General features: G+C 51.9%; 1 protein-coding gene across 2 annotated transcripts in view; it reads left to right on the forward strand.

Annotated features, from left to right (window-relative positions):
• Window positions 1-394: 394 nt before the first annotated feature.
• LOC119846164 (LIM homeobox transcription factor 1-alpha-like) overlaps window positions 395-23,386 on the forward strand; it is a 67,165-nt gene continuing 44,173 nt past the window's right edge. The window contains exons 1-3 of one of the 2 annotated variants that reach the window (XM_038379439.2): window positions 395-1,259; window positions 3,370-3,450; window positions 12,850-13,036. In XM_038379439.2, the coding sequence (XP_038235367.1) occupies window positions 3,393-3,450; window positions 12,850-13,036 (245 nt within the window). In that variant the 5' untranslated portion in view covers window positions 395-1,259; window positions 3,370-3,392. Of the gene's footprint in view, window positions 1,260-1,395; window positions 2,178-3,369; window positions 3,451-12,849; window positions 13,037-23,386 lie in introns of those variants that run through there. The other variant, XM_038379440.2, reaches the window with a different exon arrangement.

The raw sequence follows: 23,386 nt of genomic DNA on the forward strand, positions 1-23,386 counted from the left end.
CAGGAGGGAGGTCCCGGGACACGCTGCGGGGCCCATTGCCGGTCGGTTCTTGTCTCTGCCCTGTGGAGAATAGACCCGGTTTGGGGCAGTTAATGCGGGGGGGGGAGTGTAGATCCGGTTTCGGGCACTTTCACGCGTTACCCAGCTTCGGTTTGTTACACAAAGCGGATTAACCCGAGCCCATCGGATCCGGCCTGTAACGACCGTCGCAAAGCGCCCGGCCGCTGGGCTCCGGCCCTACCCATGCCTATGGGGGGACCCTGCCCTTTGCCCCTCCAGCAGCTGCGGCGAGAGACAGCCACGGAGCAGGGCCGCGCCGTCTTTGCCCCGAGCTGACCGGTCACTCCCCCGGTCCGAGCAGCCCCCGGGTCGCGGTCACGCGTGGGGTCTGTCACAGACACTCAGACCCCTCACCCGGCCGGCCTGTTTCGCCACAGGTGCCAGCTCTTAGCCCCAGGCCCCGGCCCGCTCCGCCGGGTGCTCGCTGCGGGTGACTCCCCAGGCCGGGATATGGCCCAGTCGCACTATAACGCCTGGCAGGAGCTGGTGCAGGGACCCCGCGGTGACCCCACAATCCTACAAGTACCGCAGCGCGGCCACTAGCCCGGGACTCGCTGCGCCTTGCCCCTGGAACCCACAACCAAATGCCTAGTCTGGGCCAGTCCCGGTCTCCATAGGCTGGCTGCCGGTCTATATAAGCTGACCCTGGCTTCTCCCGCGGGGCCTGGCCAGAGCCCCACTTCCACCGCGGATCCTTCACCCTCCTGCCCGCCCCGGAGCAGATCTGCGCTCGGGTCTCCAGCGATTAACCCCGCTCGCTCCGGCTCTGTGTGAGACACCGGCTTCACTTCGAATTAATGCGTGTGATCGATCCCCTCGGACCTATAGGAAACGCCCCGCCCCGGAACAGCCTTTAAAAACTCCTTGAATTTGGGTCTCTCTATTGCCCCCTGCGGAGCCCGGGCTCCGGGGGCTGCAGAGTCGGGTGGGCGAGGCTTGCTGGGGACCCCTGGATGCGCTGGCCTCTGAAGCTCGCTCGCTCTGGGGGTGGGGGCGAGGAGGCGGACGGGGCCTTGGGAAGCCCTGGCAGTCTGAGCCGGGCGCTGGGGATGGACTTGTTGTGTCTGGGAGCAACAGCGCGACTTTCTCCCCCTGGATCCTGGCCTCAGACAATAGGAGCCCCCCGTTAGCCGCTGGAGCGGCCGGGGAAGTCTCTGGTTCTGGCATTGCAGCCTGCGCTGGGCAAGCCTCCAAGCCTGGTAGGTGTCGAGATTTTTGTCTGTTCTCCTCCCCGCGTCGCTGCAACCGGAGATGGGTGCATGGGCCGGGGGGAGGGATACCCATGGGGCGGAGGTCTCAGCTCGGAGGCACCAACTTATCCATGGTTTATGGAGACCCTGGGACACAGCTCCCCTCCTGGCTGGGCGCATCCCTTCCCTGTCCCCCAATTTCCCTGCGGTGCGTGGGTAACCCTGGCACTTAATTGGGGTTGAAAATTCCCCAAGGCTGCAGCCGCTGCCCCGGCTCAGCGGTGAGGGGCGCTAGCCAGCTCCGTGCTCTGCCCGTCTGTCCCAGGCAGGTCTGGTCTCTCGGCGGAGCCGGAGGGAGAAATCCCTGCTGGGGGGGCTGCCCTGCCGGAGAACAGGGTGTAAATATGCACACGCGGGCGGAGCAGCCCCGAACTCCCGGCTCCAGGGAAGCCAAGCGCAGAAACTCCCCTGGACTTGGAGGGAGCCAGGATCTCACCCCCCGCGATTAGAGCTCTGGGGTCCCACCGGCGCCCGGAGAGCAGGGACAAAGCCAGGCTCGCATGCGGAACCGGGGCCCGCCGCGCAGCCAGAGCCCCCGCCAGCAGGCAGCGACCCGCCCCGGTCTGCGGGCAAGTCCCAAAGGAACAAACGAAGCCGAGCCGGGACCTAACCGGGGGGTTCGGCCGCAGAAACCCGGCAGGCTCGTTAGCGCTGGGGGCCCGGGACTCGCCCCGAAATTACTGCGGCGACAAGCGAAGTCCGCGGGCCCGGGAAAGCTCCGCACGAAGGACACCAAAGCGCCGGGTATTGGGGTAACTAACCCGAGAAACGAACGAAATTTCGTTGGTTCCGATTCCGCGGCCCCGGCCCGGCCCCGTTTTCCGGAGAGCGGCGGCTGCGGGGCCGAAGGGAAGGACGCGCCTGCAGGTGAATGCGGCTTGCGGGAGCAGGACTGGGGGTCGGGGGGCTGCCGGGGCGCTGCGGGGAATTTACCCGGCCGGGGCCGGCCGGGGCTAGCGGGCTCCGGGGCGCAGGGGCGGAGAATTCGTTGTGGTTCCATTAAAGCGGCTCCGCGGGGCTCGCTTGACCCAGCGGCGCCGAGCGGGTCGCGAACCGGAACCGCGGGCATCGAGCCGAACCCAGCGAGACTCGGCGGAGGAAGGAGCCGCCTGCCGGGCGCTGCCCGCCAGGGATCGGGGTGGGTAAAAACCCACCTCGGCTCCGTGGATTAAAGCAACAGGCGGAAACGGGGAGTGGGATTCTCCCCGCCCCAGGGCTGCGGGCAGAGAACCCCACGTCCGAGCCCGTTATCCGCCCCATATCCTACCCCGGTAACCCGCCCCACGTCCGACCCAGTTATCCTTCCCACATTTAGCCCATCTTAACCCGCATTATCCGCCCCATAACGAACCAATCCTGCTCCATAACTTCCCCCTGTAACCTACCCCACCAGCCCCCCCGTCTTTCTCCCCGCCCGCCAATCTACCCTATCCCGGCCCCGATACTCCTCTATCTCCGGGGCCGATCCATGGCTCACTGGAGGCGGGGGCGGGGGTTGAACCAGGGTAACCTCCGGGGGGTTCTTTCCCCCACAGGACTCGGAGAGCCTGGAGGTCGATAATGGTGGCGGGGGAGGTTCTTTTTTGCCCAGAATAATGTAAAGCGATTAGGGGACTAATATGTGCGGTGGGAGAAGGGGCGGGCGGACAGGGGGATACAGGGAGGTGGGGGACAGACAGGAGAACATGGTGAGCTGTGGGGAACAGAAAAGAAGATTCGTGGCCAGACATTTGGGGGACAGGAGGAGCGGTGGGGACGGACAGATGGGAGCCATGGGGGGACAGACCCGCACAGGTTGGAGGGGGAAGGGTTGCTCTGTTGCAAAAGCTGGGGAGGTTGGGTTGGGCCAGGACGCAGGGGTTAGGTTCCGCCGCCTCCTTTCCTGGGGGTGTCTCCCCCTGAAGCTCCGCTCCCACCCCGGGAGGTTCAGCTGAGAAACCCCCTCCCCTCCAGATCAGGGGATCCTCCTTCCCTCCCCCCCCCGTTACTTGACCCCTCCCCAGACCCAGGGCAACCCCTCCCATCCCGTGCAGAACTAACCCAGTCTCTCCCCCACCAGGTTCTCCCCAGCACGGCTGGAACATGAAGACGGAGGAGGCACCATCCTGCTTGCAGCAGGCCACCCCAGTGCTGGGCTTCGGTGAGTGTCTGTATGGCCTGGGACAGCCGAGAGACAGACCCTCCTCCCCCGGTAGGGAGTGGGCTGGCTGGGTCGCACCTCATCGCTGCTGACTGCCCGGCGTCCCCCGTCTCAACCCAGAGCTCTAGAATAGAGCCGGGGCTTGTCTACACGGGTGCTGCTGATGGATTTGGTGTTTGCTGTTACTGCTCCAAGCCGGGGGTGCTGCAGCCCCCCCTAGTTCCAGCACCGCTACTTGTCTACACACAGACTGGCGCTGAAAGAACTACATGGCTTTGAGTTCACACAGCCCGTTAGTTTGGTGCAAGTCTGGGTGTGGGGCCTGAGTGTTTTCCACACGAATTGAGGGATGCGGATAAAGGGAAGAGGGCTCAGAGAAGGGACAGGAGGATAATTACAGGGCTAGAAACCTGCCCCTGACAGACCTGTGAGGGCAGTAAGGTAAGGCAGACTGACCTAAACGATGCCTGCGGCCCCTGATTTAGTGTTAACCGCAAATATTCGTTATTTAATGTGGAGTGTTTAATAAATGTCCATGTCTTGTGTTGGTGAATTTTGTGGTTTGTGAAAATAATGCAATTCATATTTGTTGGAGTGTGGAGGAGAGGTAAGGGGGAGCCCCAAAATATTCCAGCTGTGCACCCGAAAGGAGCTAATTCTGCCTCCTGACAGGCTCCTCTCGGTAGCTTAACAAAGAGAAGGTTAAGGGGTGACTTGATCCAAGTCCACAAATATCTGTTGGAGGGCAGAAATTTGATAATAGAAGGCTCTTCACCCTGGTTGTAGCCAGATCCAATGGCTGGAAGTTGAGGCTAGACAAATTTAGACTGGAAACCAGGTGCACACTTTTAACAGGGAGAGTTATTAACCATTGGAGCAACTTGCCAAGGGTTGTGGGGGACTTTCCATCACTGGCCATCTTTAAATCGAGATGGGATTCTTCTAAAAGATCTACTCTACATCCAGCCCAGTTATTGGACCCTAAGCAGGAAATGACACAGGGAACTCCTGTGGCCTGTGTTTCACAGAAGGTGAGACCAGATGACCATGTCCATTCTGGCCTTAGAATCTATGAATTAATTTGGTAAGGAATCGACAAACTTACATTTCAATGGAAAAAGAAAAGGAGTACTTGTGGCACCTTAGAGACTAACAAATTTATTTGAGCATAAGCTTTCATGAGCTACAGCTCACTTCATCGGATGCATTCCTAACAAATTTATTTGAGCATAAGCGAAAGCTTATGCTCAAATAAATTTGTTAGTCTCTAAGGTGCCACAAGTACTCCTTTTCTTTTTGCGAATACAGACTAACACGGCTGCTACTCTGAAACATTTCAATGGGATTCTTGAAAGCAGTTTGCTCTTTAAATTAATCCTGCACATTTTGCTGATTGGAACTCATTAGCCATCTTGCCAGTTCCCAGCTCAGAACAGGAACAAGATTTTTAAAATCTCATGTTTTTAACTCAAACTGCTGCATTTTTCTACCCTTTAATTTTAAAGCCTTGCAGTCGGTAGGATCCAAAATGTCAGAGGCTTGTTTACTTCCAGTTTCAAGTCCAGCCCCTTCCGAGGAGGTTGTGACTCTACTAGGGATTAGATGTTATACAGACAAGCAGCATTCCCACTTATACCCTTCACATCTTTTATCCTCCATCCCGTGATTGGATTGTTCTCTTTACGTTTTCTTAAGTTATTGCTGGGTGCTTGGCCTTGTGCCTAACAAAACTCCAGGTGTGAATTATTGACCGTGCCCTCAGCTCTCCTGCTCTCATGGCCAGTGTCAGTGAATCACAATACAGGCTGGCCATGGGCAGGGCTCTGTGGCATTCCACATAGTGTAATCCTTGGCAACAGGCTCACTTGGTCATTTAATAATCTAATGTAAAGTGTGTTTTGAACAAGGAGGGGGAACTTCAGCATCTGAAGTTTTGTGGCTCTCTTTAGTTCTCAGAGCTAGCTCAAGTTCACATACCTTTGTTCTCCATTTAAATATCTGTTCCTACTCCCTCCCCCCAAAATCTATTTAAATATTAAAGAATCCCCCCAAATCCCCTAACGGGGAAGCCTTTGTTTTTTGTAAGGGGTTGCAGTCACCACAAAACCCAACCACAGAAAGTTACACACTATACGGCTAATGGGACAAAAATAGAGCTGGTTTTGAAATCTTGCATTGAAACCGTTATTGGACAGAAAACTGGGTTTTTGACCAAATGAAAATGTATGTGGACAGTGTCTCCTTTCCACAGAAAACTTTTGCTTTTTGTCAAACAAACAAAAACACCAACCACCACCAACAGTTTTTGGAGTTTTGATGAAAAGTCAAATATTTCCATGGGAACAAAAAAATCCATTTTTCCAACCAGTTCCTGACAAAGACCATGGGCCACATTTTCTAAGGAATCCCACCTGGGCACTTTTGGAGCTGAGCAGTCTAGAAAATCTGGTCTCTATTTAGGTGCCTGGGTGGGAAATGAGCTCTTGAAAATCTGTCCCCAGTTGTGGGTGCTGAGCCCTTGGGAATCTAACTCTGGCAGCTATTTTTTCATGAAAACTTTTCTTTCTCCCCCCTAAGTGGGACATGAACCCTTGAGTATGTCTTCACTTCAGATTTATCTAAACCTGAGTTAATTCTGCTCCTAGCCTAGCATGAGTGAGAGCAGCCATACAGCAATCTGACACTGGAACTGTGTGATTGTTAGCCGGTGAGGAGCTGACAGTGCAACCAATTTGAGTTACAAGTCCTGCCACACTTGAGTTAAGGGGGCTTTGTGTGTGGACAGGACTCAAGCTAGGGGCAACTCTTGAGCTAATTCTGCAGTGAAGACAAGCCCCTACTGTCCTCTGCGTTTGAGCCAAGCTTTCAAATCCACAGTTCCAAATTAGGCAAAACGAGATCCCTCAGCCTTAGTGACAGGTGAGTATCATGAACAGGCTCGCATGTTTCACCACCAAACAACAGGGAACCTCCCCTGACACCCCATCCTGACTTCTGCTGTGCAAGCACTAAAACTAGCACCACAGCCTCACCTTTTCTGCTTTAAATGGGACCTTTTTTGTTTGTGTGGGTTTAGACCTGAGCCTGACCTCACTCCTGCAAAGTGTTGTCTACACTATCCCCAATCCCTTAGGTGTCTCTTTGAATATTTATCGATAAGCAGCATTGGGCCCTGATTCAACAAAGCATGTAAGCATGTACCTCATTTTAGACACCTGCTTAAATCCATCCCTATTCAGCAATGTCATTATGCACATGCTTAACTTTTTGGCACATGCTTAGGTCTCATGGAAGTCAAATGGAACTTCAGCATATGCCTACATTAAGCAGGCGCTTTAGAGCTCTGCTGAATTGAGGCCTTAATGCTTCTCAGTGTACATTGTGCAGTTTCACTGCGCTCTTGCAATTGATCTGGTACTGAAGTGCTGCAGCTCCATCCTACATGACTGACAGTAGCAGGTCCAGCAGCTCAGAGCTTTGTTGCTGCATTTCATTTGTTTTTCTTCTAAAGATGCATCAGGTCCTCTCTTCTGAGCTGGTCGAATGTTTTGAATAAGAAAAAGGTGTCTTCAAGTTAGACAAGCACAAAGCAAACAATTTTAAAGATTTTTTTTTAAACTTATTTGATCATTCAAAAAATGAGCCCCTCCTCACAAATCATAGCCCCTCCCTGCCAACATTCTTTTCGGCTGCTAGGACTCACCCATCGCAACCTGGAGTGAATTTGTCCTGACTGAATTTACTTGCTTGTGATGACAAGGCTGACAGGCACAGTGCAGCTAAGGGGAGTGCTAGCAATAATGAGTTGGAGGGGGAGGGACCATTATTAATTCATTGGATTACAGCAGAAGCCCCCACTGTGTTCTAGACCCCTTACATACAGCACGGGCCCTGGCTCTAAGAGTTTATACTCTCAAGTTCCAGTCATGCCATGCCAGGGTATCAGTGCTTAATCTGTGCCAGGGCTGAGCTCCGGCACCTCTGGGCTTGGCAGTTCATAGTCCCGGCATCTCTGGACTTGCTGTGTCAGTTATGAATGTAAAAAAATTGTTTGAGCCCCGGCACCTCTTTCCTTACAAATTAAGCCCTGCAGGGGTCTGCTTGCACAGTGCCTATTGCAGCATCAGAGACAGTGAGTTCAGGCAACAAAGGTCATGGGACAAACCATGCGATCATACTTCATCTAGTAAAAAAAACCCATCAAATCTCTCACTGCCCGCTCTAGAGCCATTATTAAGTGGCTACGTTTTTACAGGTTTTACGGTAGAGCTGGATGACCTTTACAGAGAATCATTTTCATGATAGGTATTATGGTAGCGCTAAAAGGTCCCAGTTGAGATTGGGGCTCCATGTGCTGGGGGCAGCACAGACAGGTAAACCCATCCATACACAAAAGTGCTGCTTTAACTATCCTGGACTAACTACTGTATCCTGGATTAGGTGAAGCAGCACAACCCCCCTACTGGAAGCAGTTATAACAATATAAATGTGCGTACACAGGTGTAGCTGGGTATAGGTTCTTACACCCGTCTCATCACTGTGCTATCTGATCGCCTTCCCATAGTGTGTTAAGCGATGCAGCTCACATCTGTCACTTGTTTGGTCTTTTATCCTCTTCCCTGGCAAAATGAGCACACTGACATATATTATATCATAGGTGTGGAACTAGGGGTGCTGCAGCACCTCCTGACTTGAAGTGGTTTCCATTATATACAAGGTTTACAGTTCGGTTCAATGGCTCTCAGCACCCCTACTGTAAAAATTGTTCCCGCACCCCTGTTCGGGAGGGTGTGTTTACACCCCACATGCACCTGTATTGCTATGTGTTTGTTAGAGACATACACTTTGCACTATTCCCTAAGCGAAGGGAAGTAAGCTATCCTGGTATAACTGTGTTCAGACAAGGAGTTGCATTGGTATAACTCTGTCAGTAAGAAGTCACACCCCTAGCTGATACAAATAGCGAGTGTGGAGCAGACCTTGGTAAGAAAGAGTCCCGTCCCCAAAGAGCCTATGGGCTAAATAGACAAGACCAACACAGGGTGGGAAGGGAAATGTCTTGCCACCATTGATCGCAGGGAATAGAACCTAGATCTTTTGGGTCCCAGTCCAGTCTAGTGCTCACCCCACTAAGTCATGCTGCCTCCATTACTCCATGGGCAAGATGTTTCCCTTTGGATGCTGAGGGGATGAGGGAGGGTTTATAGGTTTTATTCCCTCCAGCTGGCCCCATCCTCTGATTTGCAAGCCCCAGGATTTAGTGCAGAATGTGTTTGAATCTGTAAGCTGTCTAGGGCTTGGCGTAGTTCTGAATGTCAGTTGATGCTGGCAGAGCCACACTCAGGCAGCCCTGCTCAGGAATGGATCATACGGGCAGCTTGTTTGCAGTTCCAGAGGCAGCAGTTTAGCGGAGGGAGCTGGCTCAGGTCCTAGTGAGTCTGAACGCAAAATCTAACAGGGGCAAGAAAGTGGGGTGAGTAGCCGCCTTCACTCATGATCTTCAGTCTCCCAAGGTGCCAACTACGGTAACAAGCCCTGATGAACCCAATTAATGTTACTTACTGTGAATGATTTCTCCTGGTTTTATGTAACAATGATAAGGGTACCCTTAAAGGCTAGTGATGGGCCAGTAGCTTAGCGCTAAAGAGGATCCTAGTAACTGCCTTGTCTGAGCCTGCTCGGAACTGTACTGGGCTGAGCTCAAGCAAGTGTCTTGGACCATTTTGCTGTTGTAGGTGGGTTTGGTACTCATGAAAGACTCTAGTTCTTGCTACAACTAGACATAAAGAAGGCAGACACTTTGCAAATTGCCCCTCCACAGATTCCAAATGGCTACACTTTGCTCCACTCTTCCAGTTATGCGCTTCCCACACACAGCTGTTCCGCTGCCCCTGAATCCTGACCCACAGTCCCCTGTTATTCCAGCCTTGGGCTCCTCCCCCTAACTCTTCAGATGCCCCTCAATCCTGACCCCCAGCTCTCCTGCTATTCCAGCCCTGGACTCTCTACAGGTGCATAGAGCACTGTAGGGCTGTGCTGCTGAAATGCAATGAATGCTTAACTGTACTCACTTCTAGGCTCCTCTCATGTGGAGTTTGGTGAAAGGAAAGGGGGGGAAGGATGAAGGAAGAGGCAGTGGGAGGGGCAAGAAATTGGGGTAAGAGGAGCTGGAGGCAGAAGAGAGAGAGAGACGTAAGAGAAAACATAAAGATTAAAGCGGGGAAGAGAACAGAAACAAAACACAAGCAGAGCAAGACTGAGTGAGTAATGCTCCAGGAGAAACCAGAGGCAGGAGGCATTGCTTCCTAGAACCCTGATTCATGCCCCTAACAGTGGCAGAAGCACTGGGGCAATGTTTACAGTGTATGTGGGAGGAATTCTCCAGGAGGAGCAGACCTGGCAAAAATAAATACATACAAATAAATCAAGCCTGGTCACTTAGTGGAAAATTGTTGCAAATTAACTAAAAGTGTTAAACTGAAGTGGATTAGTTAAACTTCATTAAATCCCTGTGTGGATGCTGGTATTCAAAGTTAAAGTGATCTTAACTCAATTCACTTCACTAAACCAAATTAAGGCCAGTTCCATTCTAAATAACAGTATCCACGCAGGGATTCAATGTGGTTTAACTAAACCACTTCAAATTCACATCTTTAGTTAATTTGGATTCATTTTCCTGGATGTCCCTGTGTAGACAAGTCTTCATCAAACCTGCTGCTTCCAGATCATGGTTAGACTTCCCACACACCCTTTTTTCAGACGACTTTAGGAACTGATCTGGGGAGATCCTGAGCTGCTGGACTCCAACACACAGGCAGTAAAAGAGCTCAGGAGGCCATGGAGAGGAACAGGGCTGCGTTTCTTTTAGCTGCCACTTTCCCAAAAGCTCCCAGCACTGATATTCCTCCATCAAATTGAGCTGCTTCCCCTGCTCTCACTTCCCTCTCCCAGGCCACAAGAACATCTGCCCATCTTCTTCCATACTGGCAAGCACGTGGCTTGGTGAGAGCCTGGTGGGGAGGCAGCAGAGGTTGTTGCTGCCGTAGTAAAGAATCCTGCTTAAGCAGCGAGATGCAGCAGGAAATGATTGTCTAACGGAAGAGGTTGAGACAGAGCCAGGGCAGTGTCAGGCCACACAGGGTTAGGGCTCTCCTGGCACCTTCCTTGAATCACAGCTACGGTTTGTTTCTATTGCAGTAACACCTAAGGGCCCCATTGTACAAACAAATAACAGAGACCAGGCTGGGCCCCAGAGACTTCCCAATCTAAGATATGATGCAAAATCTGTAAAGCACAGAGCCTGATTCTCCATTACCTTGCACCGGGTACTGTGATTTACCCCAGTGCAAGGACGTGAACATAGAACGCTACCATACTGGGAGAGTAACTTTTTACACTCACTTTACACTGCAGAAAGTGAATATATGAGGTGCGAGGGGCCAAGGAATCAGGCCCCTGGATTCTAGCCTGGCTCATACATCATCAGAATTGTTAGTTAGAGAGTCAGTGGCTTGGGCAGGGTCTGTCCTCTGTCACACCCGTTGCAGACAACTGAATTGTGACACTCTGCTGAGTGCAAGGAGCCTGCACAGATGTTGCTGAGGGGCTGATTTGACCCACAGAACCTTTATTATTGGAGGGTGCATGACCAGGGCTGCCTAGTATCCCTGCTTGCCTCGCAGATCCCCTAGGTAGTGAGTTTTGCAAGGCTGGAAAATCAACTCTTCCCTTCTATCTTTGCAGACTGCCTAGAAATCACACCGCCCACTTCCCCCCAACGATGTGCATATAGCGCCCATTTCCAAAACAGGGCTGCTTTGCGTCCGCAGATGAGAGGGGCACAGAGCATCTCTGAGGAGGGAATTCTGTGGCTTTTCTTTGTTGGACATGCCAGTTCTCTCATGACTGCGACATCCCTAGTGCTCACATGGGATAAAACTCACCCTGACCAGGGCCCAGCGGGAGGCCTAGACACCTGCGTGTCCCCCTCGCAGGCTCCAACACAAGGCCTAGCTCCCACCCCTTGCTCTTGGGCAGGGCCCACCATCAGGCCTGTCTGACCCCAGCAGGTCCCAGCACAAGGCCCTTGCCCGACCCCTGCCTCTGGGCAGGGCCCAGCATGAGGCCTAGGCCCCACTTAAGCCCTTACAAGAGGGGTAAATGTCACGTATGTGACTAGCTGGCACCTCTCCCACCCCCACAGTGAGCTCTGGGTGAGCTCTGCCCCACGAGCCTGCCCAAAGGAAGATAAAAGAACAAGAGGCTGGTGAAGGGACAGGACAAATCAAGGGTTTAAAAACCTGAGCAGCTCAGCATGATGGGTGGGGAGACGGTGCACTCAGCTAAGGTACTTCATACCTGCCTGGCTCAGCCTACAGCCCAGATCCAATGTGCCAGATAGCGTATTTATTACCTACGCGCACACCTTTACCTTGGAGTTATCGCAGGGAAGCCTTTGAAGGGTAGCCATAGATTTATGCGATGATAATGTCCAGGGAAAAAATCTCAAGTCTCTGGAGCTCTCGCTATTTTAACTGGTTTAGCACCGCATACCCCTGACTGGGATTAATCTGGCATACACCTGGGAGGCACAGGCAGGCTGTTCAGACCCAAATCTGACCTCCTTCCAAACTCTTATTGTAGATTGTCAAAAGTACTCAGCATCCAACAGCTCCTCTTGAGAACAACAGAGAGCAACCACACACACATCCCTGAGAACAACAGAGAGTGCATATATTATGCCATTGAGAACCATGGAGAACAGACACACACATACACACACCCCATCACCACTGAAAAGAGTGGAAGCTGCTGGGAGCAGATCACTTCAGAAAATCTTGCCAATGGTGCAAGTGACACTCGGGGCAAATTTTGAGCCCCCAATATGCTGATATTATGTGACTACCAAGTCCTGAGTGTAAGTGCTGGGTACTCTTGAAGATCTAGCTATTACAGTCCAGAGGGGATGGTCTTCTGCATTCTATATTTCTCTTTAGTGGTGGATTTGGGGAGGAGGGGGGAGGATTTTTAAAAATGTACTACCTGGAAATTATAAACCAATCTTGTAGATGCCATATATTTTTGTGGGACAAACTTTTTTACTTATTTATAAGATTGTAAAAATATGTGCCCAATACAATGTTCTCTCTCTCTCTCTTTCTGGGTGCACGTACAGCAATTGACACTAGTAATACATGGCTCTAAAAGCAGATTTAGCACAAACATGAGGCCTAGGCCCTGCTCAAATCCAGCTTCGGCCCTTGAAGCCGGATTTAAGCAGCACCTAGGCCTTGTGCCGGGTCTCCTCCCCAGGGGTGAATCCCACCTTAGCAGCACACATCCTCATTTGGAAACCAGTCCTCCTTCGTGTGGCTCATTTGCCTTTTTCTCTGTTGCCAGGGTCAGACTCCAAAATGCGGGAGGTTTGTGCCGGCTGTGACATGCCCATCTCCGACCGGTTCCTCTTGCGAGTCAATGAGTGCTCCTGGCACGAAGGCTGTGTGAAGTGTGCCGCCTGCCTGCAGCCGCTGTCGGGCACCTGTTACTGTCGCAACCGGCAGCTGTACTGCAAGCATGACTATGAGAAGTAAGTGCCTCTGGCTTTGAGTTTTGGTTCCCCCCATGTCACAAGTTCTGGCTATTGTGTTTGAGGCTGCCATTAAGGGGGAAGCCAAGCAGAGAGAACAGGTGTGAGATGGATTCCTGGAGATGGGCTGTGAAGAAGAGATGACTGTAATGATATGCAGCAGGGGATAGGAAGCATAGGGTCAGGTTATGTATATTGCAGTAGTATCTAGAGGCCCATTGTACTGGGTGCTGCACAGACCCAAACAACAGAACCCCTATTTTACCGAGTAATTGGAGATAATAAAATTGAACATATCAACATTACAGCAGGTTCAGTGCATAAGCCACAGTATGGAGCACTGCATCACTTTCTGCTTGCCCTTCAAACCACTGAAAAGCACTTTCCAATGCACTGAAGGTATTGGACTGTGAAGGGATGTCTACTTCTTCACCATGACTTTCACTGTGTCATGTATTTTTTTTTCCACAAGGGAAGGAAGAACGGTTGGTGTAACTTATTGTTCGTAAGATTGGTGTGCATAAAATCGGGGTTCTGTTGTAGTGAGAGATTGTCCCTGCCCTAAATAGAATAGAGCTTGTCAAAATTTTTCCAGTGGAACAGTTTTCCATTGGAAAATGCAAATTCAACACAGTTGAAACATCCACGGCAACATACAGTATCCACTTTGTCAAAATGTTTATAGAAAAACTATCAGAGCACTTCATTTTGATTTTATTGTTTCTAAAATAGAACGGCTGAAATGAAGCACTTTGATAAGGTCATTTTGATCTTTCCAAAACGTTTCCAAAATGGAAATTTTTCACAGTGAATTTTGAAATCTTGATGTTTTGTTCCAATTTAGGATTAAAGGAAATTTTAAAATGTCAGAATTTCCTGAGGAATGGAACTTCTGAGTTTCGACCAGCTGTAAGATAGACAAGGTAGTAGGGGAACAGAGGCTGGTTGTGATTTGACCAGGATCATGGAGCTGGGACTAGAACCCAGGAGTCCCTGACTTACACTGGTACAGCGCCCTTCAAATCAGTGGGCATGCACCAGTGCAACTGAAGGCAGAACTTTGCCACTACAACTCTGTTGTAGGCCCGTTGCTGAGTTGCAAATGCAGAGAGAGAGAGATGTGATGGGGTACTAGAGAATACCATGCACAGTAAGCAGCTGGCTCGCCGTGGCTCTATGCCTGGTTCCAGATCAGAACAGAAGCATTTTGCCTAGGTGTGATAGCATGAGATTCCGGAGCAACAGAGACCCAGGCCCTGCCTATCTGAGCAAAGACAACTACTAACAAAGACCTGGAATGTTCTGCCCCTAAGGGGAAAGTTAGATCTTCCAAAGAGCCGGGAGGGACAGGGATGCATGCAGCTGTGCCATCCTGCGGGAGCTGAAGTGCATAGAGTTCCCTTAGTTTAAAAGGGAGGGAGCTGCCAGTGAGGAGACCAGATTCTGGTTTGGAATTTGGTCCCCAAATTTGTGGTGCAAAATGGCACCATTCTATTGACATTCCAGGCAGGCTGCTAGATCTGTTTGTTTGCACTGGTTCCTGGTGAGCGCAATGGAGCTTGGAGAGGGCACTGAGCTGTGTTTCTGCTCTGCTTGGCTGATGGTAGTTGGTTTATCTCCCCCCTATGGAGGGGGGTAGAGCCACCTGGACTGTTACTTATAGACTCTATTTTGAGTGGCTGGCAAGGGCTCCAGGAGCACAGAATGGGGCTGCTTTGCTAGGCTGGTTATGGGTTATTTTTACATTTTGTAGATTAAAGTAAGTGCCAGAGTAGGAACTAGTTCGGGCAGGAGCTGTATTGTGTGTATCTGGAAGCAGAGATGAAACAAAATGAAAGCGTGTTTGTTGTTGTCACAAATGTGTAGTTAAAATGTTGCCAGTTCCCTCAAGGAAACACAGGTAGCTGGTGAAACAGCCTTCCCGTCAGTCTGCGGGATACTTCGCATGCTGTGTGTTGCAGTCCCAAATAGCCACTTCTGCATGTTACATCCCCAAACAAATCTGGGGTGAGAGAGCCTGGTTTTGAAATTGTATTTGTACATTTGTAATGGAGGCAGAAGCCCAAACCATGACAATAAGGGATTTGCACTTTGTCCCACCTGTGAACACCCGTATTTTTGCAGCTCCTTCCACAGCCTCCTTCCCCCAGAGCTCCTGCTCCCACCATCCAGCCCAGAGACACTAGGGATAGAACCTGAGCTCTATTTAATAGAGCTGTTGAAATATTTTTCTCTCCTAATATTAAATAAACCTGGAAACCTAAAAAAGGAAAATGGAGACACAAAAAGGGAATAAATTTGGCAATTGGCACCAAGAGGAATCCAGCTATTAGTTGGCTCAGAAATGTCTGTAGGTGAGTATTTACTGCCGATCCACCTTTGGCAGCAAGACCCAAGCTCTAGGGTTCTTGATAGCCTCTAGAGATACGTTTTTCCTGTATTTGTACAGCGCCTAGCGCAGTGGGGTTGTGATGTGTGGCTAGAGCGCCCAGGCATTACCGTAATAAACCTAATAAATAATGTACAGCCCCTAGCGCAGTGGGGTCATCGTCTGTGGCTGGAGCACCTAGGCACTACCATAATACACCTAATAAACAATGTACAGCGCCTAGCACATGGTCCATGGCTGGAGCATCTAGGCCAGAGGTGGGCAAACTATGGCCCGCGGGCCACATCAGGCCCTGGGACCATCCTGCCTGACCCCTGAGCTCCTGGCCCTGGAGGCTAGCCCCTGGCCCCTCCCCCACTGTCCCCGCTCCCCAGCAGCCACACTGCTGGATGGCGCAATACCCTGGGCGGAGGCACTGCAGAGCCTGGCCTGACCCGATGCTCTGTGCTACGCGGCACAGCTGCCTGTCATGGTGCAGCCACGCTGCCAGTCACAGGAGCTCCAGGCAGCGCGGTAAGGGGGCAGGGAGCAGGGCAGGGGGTTGGATAGAGGGCAGGGGAGTTCGGGGGGTTGTCAGGGGCATGGATAGGGGTCAGGGCAGTCAGAGAGTGGGGAACAGGGGGGTTGAGTGGGGGCAGGAGTCCCAGGGGGGCAGTCAAGAAGGAGAGGAGGGGTTGGATGGGGTGGCGGTGGTGGTCCGGGGACAGAGAGCAGGGGGGATGCGTGGGCAGGGGCCCCCTGGGGACAGTCAGAAAGGAGGGGGGTTGAATGGGGTGGTGGGGGGCAGTTGGGGCAGAGGGCAGTTAGGGTTGAGGGGTCTGGGGGCGGTCAGGGAAAGGGGGTGGTTGGATGGGGCAGGGGTTCCGGGGGGGGCAGTCAGGAAGGAAGGGGTTGGATGGGGCAGTGGGGGACAGTTAGGGGTGGGGGGGTTCAGGGGCAGTCAAGGGACCGAGAGCAGGGGAGGTGGATGGGGCAGGGGTCCCTGGGGGTCCATCAGGGAACGGGGGGGTTGGATGGGGCAGGAGTCCCGGGGGGGCCATCAGGGGGTGAGAAGCGGGGGGGACGGATGGGGGGACGGGCCATGCCTGGCTGTTTGGGGAGGCACAGCCTCCCCTAACCAGCCCCCCATACAATTTCAGAAACCCGATGCAGCCCTCAGGCCTAAAAGTTTGCCTGCCCCTGACCTAGGCACTACCGTAATACACCTACTAAACAATGTACAGCACCTAGTGCAGTGGGGTCGTGGTCCGTGGCTGGGGCTACTAGAAGCTACCACTGTATAAATTAACACTACCAATACCTGAATGGCAAAGCTCTTCTTCCTTGTCTTTTAAAAATAGTAACTCAATAATTCATTGAAGCCATCCAGAGGCTTCTGGTGACTTTCCTAACTGAGAAGAAAGATAGTGTTGTGGTGTAAGCACAGGACTGGGAGTCAGGACTCTGGGTCCTATTCTCAGCTCTGCCACTGACTTACTGTGTGACCCCTACCTGGTGCCTCAGTTTACACATTTGTAAAATGGAAAGGAGGATCCTGATGTCTTGCCTGGCTTCGTTCAGATGGACCGAATTCCTCTGTAGCAGGGGGGTTGGAAAGCAAGGTGGCACCTGCTCTCTCTTCCCCCAGGGAGACCCCTGGATCTCTGGCGGTCTCTGTTGTGATGGTTTCAGGCTGAGCTCCAGATTATTAGCAATTTGTGCATTTAAATTTCTTGCAGTCTGGAAGAACTTCGGGCTGGTCAGGTTGAGGTTTCGGGAACTGACTGGAAAGGAGTTAGGGGGTGAGCTGTGGGGGCACAGGGTGGGATTATTCCTGAATTGCCAACCAAGAGCAGCACAGAGGTATGAAGGGGATGCAGGGGACTCTGCTCCTTGCCCTTAAACACACTGGTCCAGCTGGGACACAGCCATCTGTAGCCACGTCTGCTCTGCAAAAAGATAAGCCCTGAGTTTTTGGGCCCTGTGGACATGGGTGGAGCCCCCACTTTCCTCAAACTAGGGCTACTCCAGGGGCTGCCAGCCTTGCCTGGCACGAACAGTGCACTGAGCTCCTGCACAGGGAGTGCCCCCCCATACATACCAACCCCACCCCAGAATGCCCCTCTCTCCCCATCCCCACATGGGCCCCCAAATGGCTCTTCAACCCCACATATACCCCAACAACCCTCCATCAGCCCCCACCTATCCTGACGGCCTCCCCCCACACACACACATCCCAGCGGCCCTGACATACATCCCAATCACTGCAACTCCCAACGTCTCATCCCCCGATCTCAACATCCCTCACTTGCTCCCAATCCCTCACCCTGCAGTCCCCCAACACTCCCCACTCATCCCATAACCCCCCTACAACTCACCCCCACCCAACACTTAGTTCTGGGACATTCCTGGCCACTCACCAGCACACCCGTCCCGCTTCCCAGCTCAGCGCACCTCTCCTGTCCCAGCCTAGGGCAGCTCCCCCAGACCCTGGCTGCCCAGCACAGCACGCTCCCATTGCCCGCCCCTGCAATTGCATGGCTCCACACCCCTCAGGTTTGGCCAGACTGCCGTCTATCATGACGGGGGCAGAGGAGGCAGCCGGCCCGAACCTGAGTGAGTGGCTGTTGCAACCTGTTGCATGGGGTTGCCGTGCTGCTCAGTTGGCTTTTTCCCCTAGTGGTCGGGGGCCCCCCGAGACAGGGTTCCTGTGAAAGTGCACTAAGGGCACATGGGTTAATCTGGGCCTACAAAGAGGGGTGCTGTTGCATTACTTTAGCAATCTCCATGTTAAATCCTAGAGGAGATGAGGCACAGGTAGTTCTAACCCTGATGCTGCTAGTCAAGGCCAATCCATTACCCACCGTGACCTGGCAGCCACCATGCATGCAACTTGGAAAATGTATTATTCTTTTGGGGAAGTGGGGGGGGCGGGGTGAAAGGCCATTGGCTCTGTTAGGTCTTGGCTCTCACTATTGAAGGAGGGTACTTTGGGGAGCTGGTGCATGGGATTTTCCTAGTCCTGCTGCCCCTACCTCCCTTTCCTTCAACACGTCTGGAACAGCGATAAGCTGGAAGAACCTGATGGGAGGAGAGGGGCTGCTCATCCCTAACGGGGCTTTGAATGATTAATCAAAGCTGCAGCCTTATGACTCCTCACGCTGGCCAAGTGGCAAAGCTCCATGGAGCGGGTCAGGGGAGATCCTGCAGGAGGTTATCTCCCTGCGAGGAGCACTTTGATCACGGCTATAAGCATCGCAGCTGCTTTGGGCGGACACTTGGCTCTCCCCTCCCTTGCAGCATGGGGGATGATTCAGAGCTTACATAGGTTCCTTATTTCCTGAGGCCAGAGTTGAAATAACCATGGTGACATTCGGCTAAACTTTAAGAACCCAATCAGTTACCAAAATGACTTTGAACTCTCCCTCTGCCCCTTTCCTCGGCCACATTGTCAAGACTTGGGGTATCTGTGTGAACCACAGCTTCTCCTTTGGAATAACCTGAACATACCAGCTGAACAGGGCATCTGTGACGTCAACTGGGGATGTCATGAACCTTGCAGCTCAGTCTGGAATTTGTGACATCAGGTAGTGTCACCATGGCAGCTTGTGATGTCACAAAGACCGGGCTACAGCACCACTGAATGAATCAACAGGAGAAACAGGGCAAATGCAAGGTGGAGAAGCAATGGGGTCTGGTGGCTAGAGCAGGGACAGGGTTTGGGAGTCAGGACTCCTGGGTTCTCTTCCTGGCTCTGGGAGTGGAGTGGGTGCTAGTGATTAGGTTAGAGGGTGGGCTGGGAGTCAGGACTCCTGGGTTTCTCTTTCCAAACATAGGCCTCCTATGTGGCTTTGTGCAAATCACGTCCCATCTCTGTGACTGGTTTCCTGACTGTGCTCTGGGGATAAGAACGGTCACCTCCTGCACAAGGGCAGGGTGTGCTTAGTCTTGCGGCATTTGCGATTCACAGCTGGGGGGAGCATGGTGCTGTTGTGAAAGATGAGAGCGTCTATCTCCGCACAGATAGGTCTCTGGCAGCCGGCATTGCTGGGAAAAGAAATACAGAGACGGCACTTGAGGGTTTGGGGAGGCTGCTGGGAAGGAGACATGGTGCTTTGTAAAGTTTCCTGGAGTTTGGCAGCCGCCTTTAAAGATTTTTCTTAACGGTCCAATCTTATCTCCTCCGCGCTTCAGAAGAGAGAACACAGCCGCCTCCCTGCCGGTGACGCAGACGCTTGGCAGCAGGCAGGGACAGTAATAAAAATACCAGGGCTTGCCCACTTCCCAGGGTTGGTTAGTCATCAGACACGAGCCAGAAACTGCTACAGCTGGCCATTCCTCAATGTAAGGGGACACTGTTAACATCAGCTTCTCACAGTTTGTGCCACCCATTCTCCATCACCTCCTCTGGCTGGCTGCTGTTGCTTTATTTCCTTTATTTGAGGACACGGAGGCTGATTTTCCAAAGGGCTGAGCTCCTTGGAAGTTGCTGAGCACGGTTGTTGTGTTTAGTGCTTTTGAAACCAGGTTACAGGTGCCCTGTGTAAGTGAAGAAAAGCGATGCTTGCTTAAACCATGTTAGCTCAGGGCTTACCTGCACACACGTTATGCATTTTTAACTGTAGTGGTACAACACAGGAACAACCCACTCACCCAGTGTGGATGTAGTGATACTGGTAAAGTTGTTTATACTGGTGAAGCTTATTCTTATACCAGAAAGGAAGTAAGTTATACAGGTGTGAGGTACCATTATCACTGCATTCACACTTGGGATAGTACTGGTCTAACTCTCTAGGTCAAAATCACACCCCTAGCTGACATAATTACATCAGTATAGACACGGTGTGTGGATCTGGACCTAGGCTACACCAGGACCAGCACTTTAAAGGTGTTAAGACACATTTTTCATCCTCTAGACAGAGCCTGAGTTAGGTGCCTAAATACGGGGTGTTTTCAAATGTGTATTTGGGTAACAAAGTCATAGATGCCTTTGAAAATCCCATCTATAAATCGTTATTTAGGCACTGAAATAAGCCTCTAAGGGTAAAATTTTCAAAAGCACCCAAGTTCCTTTTCAAGAGATTTGGGCACTTAGGAGCATTGGCTTTCAAGCAAACAGACTTTTTGAAAATGGGACTTAGGTGATTTTGAAAAATTCACCCGTAGAGGCTTATTTTGGTGCCTAAATAATGGTTCATGCATGGGATTTTCAACAGAGTCTATAGGAGTTTGGTGCTCCAAGTCACTTCTGAAAATGAGACTTAGGCTCCTTAGTCACTAAGATTCAGAGTAGCAATCGTGTTAGTCTGTATCCACAAAAAGAAAAGGAGTACTTGTGGCACCTTAGAGACTAACAAATTTATTTGAGCATAAGCTTTCGTGAGCTACAGCTCACTTCATCTGAATAAATAAATTTGTTAGTCTCTAAGGTGCCACAAATCCTCCTTTCCTTTTAGTCACTAAGTGTTTTTGAAATCCTTTGGCACTCTTGAAGATTTTACCCTAACACCCCCAGGATCCCAGGCTGCTATTTTCAAAGGAGTCTAACTTCCAACCCTCATTTTTTAAAATCTTGACCTCCTGTGTTTGTATTCTTAGCCTTCTTACATGTATGCACACGCACAAACCCAACCCCATTGTTTTGGCGAGGGACTGATCTGGTTTGCAGAATCCAACGTCACCATGGGCAGCAGTTTAGACCATGGCTGTAGCGTGTTGACCCAGAGGGGAGACCCGTCTGGCACATATCCCTCCTCATGTGAACTGCGCAATAAGAGGAAAATGCTTTAATGGAAAGATAAGCCAACAGCTGCAGCTGAACGTGGGGGAAGGAACAGGCTGTTGATCTAGAGATGAAATGTTAAGCCCGAAGATGGATGTTGCTCTCCGGTCCCTATCATATAAAACCACAATCTGAAGGCTTTTGTAAAACTCTCTCTTCCCCTTTTGCTTGGGGCCCTGCCAGCTATCCCAGCGCTTCGTTTGGGCACCTGCCCTGTAAATCCCACTCTGTGCAGCTCGTGTAAATGGTATCAAACAGCAACAGTTTGGGGGGAGGAAAATACTCTCCACTGATGATAAAGTGGCTGCAACGGCCTGGTCCCGGGCGCCTTGTTTACTTTGAAGTTTGTTTTGTGGGATGACAGGCGATGCGGGGGCTGCTGGGGAGCTGTCAGGAGGGATGTGAACCGCAGCCTCGCTCTGGCAGGCATCCTTCTCTCCTCTGCACTCTCCCGCTGCCCATGTGGAGATGATTTGCTTGTCCGCTTCAGAGATACCGGCTGAACTCGGCTCGAACCTGCCTTGCCAGGCACTCCATCGCCAGGCTGCTCTCACGTGACCGGTGCAGCTGAGCACAGAGACAGAACCCCTGAAATACCACCTCGGCCCCTGGTCTTGGCTCTGGCCTCTGGGCCCAGAGAAGTCTATTTGGAGTTTCTCTGATATCGACTCTGAAGGCAGAGAGCCAGGGACAGCCAACCAGCCAGCACGTCCCAGCAGGTGCCTTTGCCCAAGTCCCTCTTGGTGCCTAGATTCCTCCCTTTGCATTTTCTCAGAGTTGCAGAGTATCACATGACTGGCCTGGTGCAGTTCTTGGGGCTGGGGCCACCCGCCTCTGAGGCGTCCAGGGCCGAGCCCCAGCCAGAGGCAGGACACTGGGCTTGATGGGCCAGTGGGCTCTTCAAGGAGGGCAGTGAATCCTTCATGTTGTCATTTTACAAACCTCCTGAAGGTCACCATAGAGTTCCCCTCATTTCCTAGGGGGCTGTATAGGCAGAGCTGGGGCTGGGATTGCAGGGGGACTGCGGGTCAGGATTGGGGGGCATTGGCAGAGCTGGGGTGGGGAGCCCAGCTTCCTTTGCCTTTCCTCATTATACATTCTTTGGGCCTGCACCTCCCCTCCCTGGGGAGATACCAGGCCTTTGTTCGGTCCTGCACAGGGACACTTTGTGCTGGGCTGGCCCAGCACCTGTAAAGGGGGTGGGTGGGAACAACCCAACACAAGCAGGGATCTTTCTAAGCTCGGGATGAAAGGGAGCAGCAGACACTTATTCTTCTTGTTGAAGCCTGGCTGAAAAATACGGAGAATCCCCATGAGCCTTGGAGAGATGTGGGCCTGGGGAGCTGGAGGTGCAGCAATAATCGCACCCAAATGCCTGGCGTTGATCATCTGCAGCGTGTACGGCTTGGTTCAGTGGCTTTCAGCACCCCTGGACAGGAACTTCTCATTCTCCAGGATGGTGCCGTGAGGTGGAGAGACTAGGCAGGGGGAGGAGGGACCCTTGATATAAAACACTCCGGGACTCTGCGGTAATGACCAACATTGCATTTGTGCTGCAGCCATTTGGGTCCAGGCTGTACAATTGTGCAATATTTTTAATCCAGGGGAACCAGGAGGCCCAGATGCCAGCTGGGGAAAAGGGAACTGGAGGCTGTGATGTGTGTGAACAGGGAATGAAAGTGCAGGTGAGCCGATCCCCATTCGTCAGGCAGGCTAACTGGGTCACTGGCATCTTCAGTCTCCTGCACTTGGGAGGGTGCTGGCAGGCAGGGGCCTGGGAGCCATTGTGCGTCCAGGGCCGCGTAGGCGAGGGGTGAGCCAGCAGCACACGCCCTTCCAACCACGCATCCCTGCAGAGCAGGCTCTGAGCAACACAATAACCCTCCCCACTCGGCACTAGTGACTGATCCGGGTTCACACGCCTTGGCAGCCACTCCATGAGGGCAAGTTAATGTTTAAAGACCATGTGGGAAGGCTTGGTTTAAAGACCATGTGCTCCCCTTGGAGCAGAAGAGAGAAGATCGCCAGGGTAGGAGAAGCCACTGGCTCTGGGGTTGGGAGAATGGGGATTTGGCAATTAGGAAACTAAAGTTTGTTTTAATAACAGATTATTATTATTTGTCACAATATCCCATGACCAAGGTCTGGGCCCTATCACGCCAGGCACTGCAGACACACACAGTGAGAGACAGTCCCTCTA

The sequence above is a fragment of the Dermochelys coriacea genome, chromosome 20 (genome assembly GCF_009764565.3).
Source record: "Dermochelys coriacea isolate rDerCor1 chromosome 20, rDerCor1.pri.v4, whole genome shotgun sequence".
In the NCBI taxonomy this organism is placed as follows: domain Eukaryota; kingdom Metazoa; phylum Chordata; order Testudines; family Dermochelyidae; genus Dermochelys; species Dermochelys coriacea.